Consider the following 10,476-nt stretch of genomic DNA (forward strand, 5'->3'; position numbering starts at 1 on the left):
CCTGGTATCGATACCCATTTTGCATTCGAAACCCTTGTTTCAAAAATTGGTACTGATACTGACTTTATGGTACCGGTACTCTTGGTATTGATACTACCCTCCAGGTATCTATACCCCATGAATGCCTTTGTCAAATTCAAGCTTATAGTATTGATATTGTTTAACCAGTATTGATACCCCTATACCAATTATCACTCTTTTACTCTTGAAGTATCGGTACTTGAAAAAGCATTACCGATACTCATAGCCTAGAATTCACTTTTTAAACCTGAAAATTTACTCATATCAGCTTAATTCCTTCATGTTATATTCTCTTTCATACTCTTAACTCAAGTACACATACTCAAACCAATTTCTATTCATCTAACACATCCTTATCTTCAAAATCCCATCCTATATATTGAAATCAAGAATCCTACCAATTTTTCAACATGTTATAATCTCAATTATAACACTTCATATTTCTTAATTTAGGTGGTGACAAGTCAATTTTCACTTCAAAACTTATTTATCAACTCTTTCTCAATAATTCCCTTAAAACTCTTTATCTTCAATCTTACATAACTTATTCATCTTTGGGTTTTAAGTCACCTTAAGCATTCCCTAAGCTTTCTTAATCCTCCAAGAATCAAAACCCATCATAAAATTAAGGAATAATCAACTTGTAAGAAACTCACCTTTTAATTGAGCTCACGGGAAGAAGAAGAAGTTGAACCCAACTCTCTAGATCTTTCTTTTCCATTATCACCTCTCATTTCCACGTGGTTATATCCTTTTATAAAGGAAAAAATAAAAATCTTCCTTTGAAAATACCAATTTACCCTTACTTCATCAAATATTTACTAAACAATCATTCACAAAATATTCTTAAATAAGTCCTTGAACTTTTCAATCTTTTGAAATCATACCTCAAAGTTTCAGAACTTCTATTTTGGTCACTAGCCCTAATTTTGGGATGTTACAATCATTATTCGAATTATTAATTTTAAAAATATCAATAGAATAAAGAAAAATTTACTCAAATATAAGTGATCATATAGTTTACCTTTTAAATAATCATTATGATATTAATAACTTTCTAAAGCTTAATACAAAAATAAAATTCAAACTATACATTTTTTTCATATTTACGTATCTAACTTTTTTGTCAATATAGTTGTCTAACGTTACGTTACTATTTTAAGTACCTCTAATGTACGATCGTTAAAAAATCTCGTTAAGCGGCACATGACGTGTTTAGAAATTTTTTAAAATTATATTTAAAATAAAAAATTGCAATTATAATTAAAAAAACATAAAATTTTGAAAATCATAATTCCTACCCCTTTACTCATATTGACTGTCGTCTTCTGTTACGGTTGTCGTGTACTGAAACTCCACCCAATCGAACCTCCATCGGACGAACAACTATTCGACGAACCGATTTTAAACTTGATGAACAGTAAAGGGAAAATCGCAACATTCACACAATCTGACGGTAAGCACGACAGTAAGGGCAACGATAACATACCAGTGACGACGATTGTGATTGGCAAGGGAGATGATAAGAATAGTGTAGAAGTTTTATGAATGGTTTTAAGGATTTTAGCTTTTTTATTTTAGAGAAATTAGTATTTTTATGTATAATAATATTTCTAAGTTTTTAAATAATTTTTTTTAAAATAAGAGCAACTCGTGTCATTTAACATCCTCTTTTAACGTCTGTTACGGACAAGAACCCTAAAATGATAAGGTTCATAACGTTAGACACCCTCATTAACCGAAAAAAGTTTAATCATCTAAATGAGAAAATATATATAATTTAAACACTTTTTTATAACTAAACCTTTCTAAAATATATATAATTAAAATAAATAACACGTCACCGAACACATTAAATTAGAATTCTTAGGTACCTCTTCTAAAGAAAAGAATTCTTAGAAAAAACTAAAAATTGCATTTGGAATGGATTTTGGTTTCATTTGAATTTGCTTGCTAATCGTACCTAAGTACCTAACCCCAAACATGACCCATCTTGCTTTTATTTAAAGCATATGGGGGAAACACTGCTCCGCTACCTGCTTCTATTTCTTCCCTTTCAATTTTCATCTCTCTACTCTCTCCCTGTCACATGATAAAAGCTTCCTTTATTTCTCCGTAATTTTCCATTCTACATTATAATGTAAAAGAAAAAAAGATTTTTTTTTCTAGTTTTGTTGGTTTCTTTGTTTTCCTTGTTTGATGGGAACTGTGTTAAAGAAGAACAAAAATGGTGGAGAAATTAAGACAGGACAGTGATTATTATTTCTCTTTAGTTGTAAAATGCTACAACTTATGAACAATTTGGTTATTGTTTGAGTTTCAATCTTGGTTGAATCTCTTTAACAACAACATCCATTGACAATTTTTAAAGAATAAAAGATCTGACATCCAAAAAAAAAGAAGAAAAAAAATTGTTCATTTCATCATCCACCATGAAGAGATCTGGAAGCTCAGATTCTTTGGGTGCTTTGATGGCTATTTGCCCAACGTCAGGTCTAATAAAACAAAACAATATTTTATTACAAAACAACAGTCTTTGGTGTTCTCAGTGTCTTAATCGTTGTTGATTATGTTTTGATTTTGGTACAGATGAAGATGGTCCCAGAAACAGCAACAATGTTTACAGTAGGGAGTTTCAGTCGATGTTGGATGGATTAGATGAAGAAGGTTGTTTCGAAGAATTGACGGTCGGCAATGGCGGCGGCGGAAAGAAGAGACGATTAAGATTAGATCAAGTGAAGGCATTGGAGAAGAATTTCGAAGTCCAAAACAAGCTCGAACCCGAACGGAAAACGAAACTCGCTCAAGAACTCGGCTTGCAACCACGACAAGTTGCTGTCTGGTTCCAGAACCGACGCGCTAGATGGAAAACCAAGCAATTGGAGAGAGATTACGGTGTTCTTAAAACCAGTTACGAACCTCTTAAGCTCAATTACAATACCCTCCGCCATGAAAATGAAGCTCTTCTCAAACAGGTAAATTGATAATAATCGATTGATTTATTATAGTAAGCTCGGGAATCTCTGGGTTTAATTTGTAACCAAAGTTGAAGGTCTGAAAATGGTGCAGATTAATGAACTGAAGGATAAGATTAACGAGCAGCCGGTTGCGGAACTGAACCGCGGCAGTGGATCAGTCGGTGGAGGTGGCGGCGTTTTCCCGGAAATGAAAGACGGATCGTCGGATAGTGATTCGAGCGCTATCTTGAACGAAGACAACAACAGCAACGGAGATAGCAACGGCGGTAGCCCAAGCAACGCGGCGGCGTGTTCATCGCCGTCCTCCATGAGCAGTTGCTTCCAGTTGTTTAAAACGAGTTATGTGAAGATGGAAGAGCATGATTTCATCAGTAGTACTGCAGATGAAGTTTGCAATTTCTTTGCCGATGAGAAAGCTCTGAATCTTCAATGATGGGACTGAATCAACAGGGTATGAAATTATGGGATTTAAAAAAGAGAAAATAATGTATTGATCGAAAATATTTTATAATATATTATTTTAATTAAATTTATTTTGAATTTATAAAAATAACCAACAAATTCATAATGTAAATTTTAATTTCGCAACATAGTTTTTAAATTCGTAACGCTATTTTCTAAATTCATAATACGATTTTCTAAATTCGCAACGCGATTTTTCAAATTTAAAATACGATTTTTTAAATTTGCAACGCTAATTACCGATATAGGTAAACACAACTATCGCAACGCTAATTATTAATATAAGTAAACACAATTATCGCAACACGAATTTCGTTTTCGTAACACTAATTACCGACATAAATAAACACAATAGAAAAAATCTGGTAAAAAATTTTGAATTCGATAATTTTAAAACTGAGTTACGAATTTAACAATTTCGTGTTGCGAAATGTCAAATCTCGCCTCTTAAAGAAAAAATTAAAGAACATAAAATGCACTGGAGTGTTTTCAACCTGAGGCATCTCAGTTGTTAAGTCCACGTATAAATCACTCAGCTAAATGTACGCCTATAAATGAATTAAACAAACACGAACGAGCATATGTTATGTTCATTCGTTCGTTTGTTTAACTTTAACCAAATAAACGAACTGAGGCGAGATTTTACATTTTGCAATACGAATTTGGTAAATTCGTAACTCAGTTTTAAAATTGTCGAATTCGAGTTTTTTTATCGGATTTTTCTACCGTGTTTACCTATATAGGTAATTAAGTTACGAAATTGACGAATTCGATTTACGAAATTCGCGTTGCGATAGTTGTGTTTACCTATGTCAGTAATTAACGTTGCGAAAACGAAATTCACGTTGGGATAGTGGTGTTTACCTATATCGTTAATTAACATTGCGAATTTAGAAACTGTGTCGCAAAATTAGAGTTCGCGTTGTAAATTTATTGGTTATTTTCATAAATTAAAAAAAATAGTTAAAATCGTATATTATAAGACATTTTTTATCATTAAAGTTATTTTCTCTTTAGAAAAATAAAGTCGAACTCTCCGAGAATTTTGTCTGAAGAAGGAGGAGCAGAGGGATGAGGTGGGGGCCGCCGCGGAAGTAGTCAGCGAATGGGTTGCGAGTGACCACTGCGGTGGCGAATGTGGTGGGCGGGAGTGTGGGGGAATGATTCGTATTTGGAAGCGTTTTTGTCTTACCTTCTTCAGCTGTAAATGGGAAAAAATCTTCAAAAATCCATTGTGGAAAAGTAAATCTTTTTCATTGTAACGGTGAAAAAGCAGGGGAAAAATAATAAAGTAAATAATCATCCGCTTAGGAGTGTATTCGGTTCAGTTTTTATTATAGAACATTAATCGATTTACCATATGTCAATTTGGACTTTAGTATTATTCAGTAGTTATGTATTCGATGGCTCACTTGTAGAGTTTGGTATATATATAATTAGAAGACATGTAAGTTTTTTTTTTTTTTTGAGTTTAAAACTTGTATATTATTTTCTATGATTGAATTCTTTTTTTAATATATGAATGATTTTGAATTAATATAGAAATTGTTTTAAGATTTTTAAATATTTTAACAAAAATTTTAATTTTTTTGAATTTTCAGTGTGAATTGCTCCGATGATCTTAATGTAACATCTCAGATCGGATAGAGTCAGTCGTATCGATATGAGGGTATTACAAAATACATGAACTTTATTGTATCATAAAACTCGATATATATTTCAAAACTCTATATTTCTCAAAACACTCTTCCAGCATCCCTACAAAACTTATATATACAACAAAAACCTTAAAGTTATATATATCACAAAAATATTATTTCTCTTCAAAATAATTATGTCTCATAATTCTAAAGGTAAGATCATTTTATATTTATAGATAAAACAAATTTGATCACTAAGAATTCTTATTTCATACAAATTTTTATTCAAATAAACTTAATCACCAAATAATTTACGACACCTATAATTATAATAAAATACAACTTGATCGCACTAATATATAACAATCTCCTCATTGTCATAAATTTCATCTGGACATTTGATTTCAAGTCTTCAAAAATTTAAATTTGTATGTAAATTATATATCTATTTAAGTAATATTGATAAGTCTTTAATAATTTCAATTATCACATAATATTTGTTAGAGTAATTTAGATTAACTAAAAATTCACGTGTCTCCAATATCACTAAAACAATTCACATTAATAAATTTTTTCGAAACTGAACAACTTTAATTATAATTCTGATAGCACTTATTAGAAATTTGTGAGCAGAAAAATAATTAAAACTAGATGAACTGCGAGAGATGTGGTTTGATGTTGTTTATCCCCCAAAGAAAAAATAATAATAATAAATTATGAACATTAAGTTCTCAAAGAGCACAAATACATAAAATTCTCATATCTCAAAATATGATATTTTCAAAAATATTCTTTTAACCTCAAACTTTAAAAGTTGTAGAAATTACAAAAATGATTTCATCTCTTTATATTTATAGAGAAAACACATACGATCGTTAAGAATTTTTATTCAAATAAATTCAATCGTTAAATAATCTTCGACCAATAGATTTATAATAAAAATTAATTTAATTACCGGTAAGAATTTGATTCTATAAATAATAATATTTGTTATTCTTATTATTAATCAAATTATCACAGTTATAAATAAGGATTGTAACTCTATTTGAATACTTTTTTTAAATGATTTTTTATAATAACATTTGTAATAATTATAATACAAATTTAATTTTATCAATATTCCAATTAAATAAATTTATAGAGAAATATGTATTTAATCGCTCGATTTTTATTGTAATTATATTTTTGCCATTTAATTTTTAAAAAATTCACTTAATTTTTGAATTTTACTTTTTTCGTCATCCAACTGTTAATTGTGTAATCACGGTTCAAAAATAAACTTTCCTGAATTAACTTATGAAAAACTCATAAAACTTATTTGGGTGAAAAAATGTAGTTTACTCATAAATTTATTTGTTAATAAAAACGATAAATTTTATGCTCAATCACATCATCTCCTAATTTATATATTTTTATTAATCTCACTTAAGTAAATTTATTTAATATTAAATGGAAATAGTTATATATATATAACTATTTTATCTCCAAATTTATATTTTTTATTAATATTGCATGAACAAATCATTTAATAAATAGAAAAAAAGAGTTAATTTCTACTTTCAATTAGTTTATCTTTAATTTACATTTTTATCCATTTAAAATGGAGACAGTTTTATATTATTTCAAATAGTAATTATTTATATGATATTTTAACATATAAATTTGTATAAATATATGTCTTGTATTAAATATGTAAGAAACACTAAGGGTGCATTTGGTTCACGGAATGTAAGATTACCAGTGGGAATAAAAGATTACCAAGGAATATGATTACTGAGAATGTTGTATTTTGTGTTTGGTTGGTTTAGCAGGAATGTAAGATTATCATGTTTGGTTAAAGGAATAAAAGATTATTAGAATGTATATTTAACCAAATTGTCCTTATTATATATTTATTTTTAACAAGTTAAATTCTACTATAATATTACTATAATTAATTTATATATTTTCTTTAAAAAATTTAAATTCATAAAATTTCTATAATATTTTTTATAAAATTGAAAAGATAAATAGGTTTAATGAAAGGGTAAATTTTATTTTAACCCCTGAACTTTATTTAAAATTTTAATTATAGATTTTTTTTGTAAATATAAAATAGTTTAAGGATAAATTTTTAATTTAACATTCGTAGAATTTTTATTATTAAACGACAAAAGAATGATATTTTTGAAAAATAATTAAGGGTAGTTTAGTCCAAAAAGCTGATAATCCAACAATACCTAAGGGAAGGAGGTAATCACATTCCCAATAATATACCCAAAAAAATCTACTGTTGGTAATAAAAGATTACCGGGAATGGGATTATCGGTCAACCAAACGGGGAATAAGATTTCATTCCCCCAGTAATACAACATTCCTTGAACTAAACGGGGCCTAAAGGGTGTTTAGTTCAGGGTATCTCACATTACTAGGGGAATGGAATGTCATTCTCTTGTTTGGTTGGCAAATATTCCCAATCCCCGGTAATAAGTTATTCCTAACAGTGATATTTTGGGAGTATATTACTAGGAATGTGATTACCTCATTCTCTTATATATTGTTACATTCCCGATGTTTTGGAGTAAAATGCCCTTAATTTTTTTTCAAAAATATGATTATTCTGTCTTTGAATAAAAAAAATTCTGTGAAGGTTAAATTACAAATTTATCCTTAAACTATTTTACATTTACAAAAAGTCTATAATTAGAATTTTATATGAAGTTCAGGGGTTAAAATAAAATTTTGCCCTTTCATTAAACATGTTTATCTTTTCAATTTTGTAAAAAAAGTTATATAAATTTTATGAATTTAATTTTTTTTAAAGAAAATATATAAATTAATTATAGTAGAATTCAACTTGTTAAAAAAATAAATATATAATAAGGACAATTTGGTAAAATATGCATTCTAATAATCTTTTATTCCTTTAACCAAACATTGTAATCTTACATTCTTGCTAAACGAACCAAACACAAAATACAACATTTCTAGTAATCTTATTACTGCCAGTAATCCTATTCATACAAATAATCTTACATTCCGTGAACCAAACGTACCCTAAGATCTATTTCATTTTGATTCATGGTATTAAATTTAAAATATTAAATTCAAATAATTTTTAACATATAAATTAAATAAAAATATTTTTATTTCAATTAATAATATTAAATTAAAATTAAAATACCATAATTCAAATGATTTTAAATTTTTAAAATTTATTTTGACAGTCTAGTCATCATCATGGCCATGGTCGAAGCTTTAAACAGTTAAAAGACAAAAGATGATTAAAGGGATACCCTAGAAAGCAACGCCACATGATTGGATACCTCAAATATAAGGTGGGTTTAATTCGGTAGAATTTCTTAAAATTGATGGAAATTGAAATTCAATTCTACCACTTTCTCATGTTTGGTTCAAGTTTTTTAAGGGAATTGGAATCCCTCATGGTTTCAACTTTCCATCAAACGAGGAAAAGTGAATTTCATCTAAGAATAGATAGAATCCAATTCTCTTGTTAGAGGGAATTGAAATTTGACCACACTATCTTCATAAATCTTTTGGTAATTTATTCGTATATTGAATAAAAATATTTTTTTATTATTTCGGGTCGGGTTTCTAATTCATATATTCGGGTCGGTCAGGTGAAATTTTATTTTGGTCGGGTCGGTTTTTTTAAGTGTGAAATTCGGGTTGGGTCGGGTCGAGTTCGGGTTTAGGATGAAAAATATCCGACCCGAAAATATATATAATTTTACCTTATATATTTAGGAATAATTACAATAATGCCCATCTATATATAATTTTTTTCAATTAAGTCATTGTTTTTATTGAATAAAAATAATTTTTTATTATTTCGGGTCGGGTTGGGTCGGATTTCTAATTCATATATTCGGGTCGGGTCGGGTGAAACTTTATTTTGTTCGGGTTGGGTTTTTTAAGTGTTATATTCGGGTCGGGTCGGGTTTTTTAAAGTGTGATATTCGGGTTGGGTCGGGTTCGGGTTTAGGGTGAAAAAACCGGACCCGACCCAGAAAAAATATATAATTTTACCTTATATATTTAGGAATAATTACAATAATACCCCTCTATATATAATTTTTTTCAATTAAGTCAATGTTTTTATTAAATAAAAATAAATTTTTTTATTATTTCATGTCGTATTGGGTCGGGTTTCTAATTCATATATTGAATAAAAATAGTTTTTGGTATATTTTTTTGCAACTAATTAACATACTCTGATTGGAATGTATCGAAATATTGTTCTATCTTTTGGTAACTTATTAACATATTTTGATTGCGATTATTTTAACTTATGATGTTTATTAACATGATTTTTATAATTTATTGAAATGAATAATCAATCAATAAAATGAAATTTTAATATATTTTTTTTAAATTTTATAATATATTACTACATATTTTGTGTTGACTCTTTAGCAGCCAAAAGTTTCACAACTTAAACCCACTTTTATCTTCTAATTTATTTTTAAACACCCCCCCCCCCAAATAACCAAATAACACAATTCCATTTTTATGTTTTATTATTTATATTTATTTTCAAATTTTCATCCTTATTAATTCTAACAACATTAAAGAAATATTAATTAATCCTTTTCTCTAACCTAGGTTTCATCTCGATATTTTTGTGTCGTCTTCTTCTTTCTCTTTGATTTTTGTTTAATCGACAACGACATTAATATTAATGTAGGTTGTCGACCGTCGGTTATTATTAGTTACTTTGTTTTTTCATACTATGTCATTTGTTTTCCTTTTTTCCTTGCATGTTTTTAATTTTGAATAAGAATTCACTTCCTTATGCATGTTCTTTTCAACTCTTGTGATAAATTCCTTATAATTTTTTGTATGTTTTCGCATGCATTTGCAGTTGTTTTAGTTCTCTCACAAAAACTCTCACAATATTTATTTTCTGATTAGTTTATCGGTGGTCACATATAGTTAGATCCCCTCTTTGATAAAATGTTGTTTGTCGATATAATTAGAATTGTGTAGCAAAACAACCTGCTAGATAATTTGGTTCACTCATCACTCCTTTATCATTTTGTAAGGTGTATCGTTCGACAGAGACAATAAATTTTTATGAAGGTTATTAGGTTCTTTTGATGTTAGTCGTCATTCTTATGGGAATGTTTCATTTCGCTTCATATCTTTAGGTTTAATATTTTTATTGAGTTTTTCGATGACTATTATCCTCATTTTTCTCTATATGTGTGGGTGCGTTGTAATTTATGATTCATTTCAAAAAAATTATTAATGAAATCAAATTAGTCATTGTTAAAAAATCTAACAATATTGTTATCAAACTGTAAATCTATATTTATTTTTGAAAATATAATATATCTCATCATTATACATAATATTTACTTGTTTATTTTTAA

General features: G+C 28.2%; 1 protein-coding gene across 1 annotated transcript; it reads left to right on the forward strand.

The window, feature by feature from the left end:
• Positions 1-2,183: 2,183 nt before the first annotated feature.
• Positions 2,184-4,607, forward strand: LOC120159652 (homeobox-leucine zipper protein ATHB-6-like). Its single transcript, XM_039170222.1, has 4 exons — positions 2,184-2,514; positions 2,611-2,996; positions 3,091-3,450; positions 4,479-4,607. Exons 1-3 carry the CDS (start codon positions 2,454-2,456, stop codon positions 3,430-3,432), a joined length of 789 nt encoding a protein of 262 aa, XP_039026153.1. The 5' UTR covers positions 2,184-2,453; the 3' UTR covers positions 3,433-3,450; positions 4,479-4,607.
• The last annotated feature ends 5,869 nt before the right edge of the window (positions 4,608-10,476 follow it).

This window comes from Hibiscus syriacus, unplaced genomic scaffold (assembly GCF_006381635.1).
Source record: "Hibiscus syriacus cultivar Baekdansim isolate YM2019G1 unplaced genomic scaffold, ASM638163v2 tig00111372_pilon, whole genome shotgun sequence".
NCBI lineage: Eukaryota > Viridiplantae > Streptophyta > Magnoliopsida > Malvales > Malvaceae > Hibiscus > Hibiscus syriacus.

Coding starts and splice junctions, on each gene's coding strand:
- LOC120159652 (XM_039170222.1), top strand. CDS start 2,454: ATGAAGAGATCTGGAAGCTCAGATTCTTTGGGTGCTTTGATGGCTATT. Junction 2,515..2,610: donor GGCTATTTGCCCAACGTCAG/GTCTAATAAAAC, acceptor ATTTTGGTACAG/ATGAAGATGGTCCCAGAAAC. Junction 2,997..3,090: donor ATGAAGCTCTTCTCAAACAG/GTAAATTGATAA, acceptor AAAATGGTGCAG/ATTAATGAACTGAAGGATAA.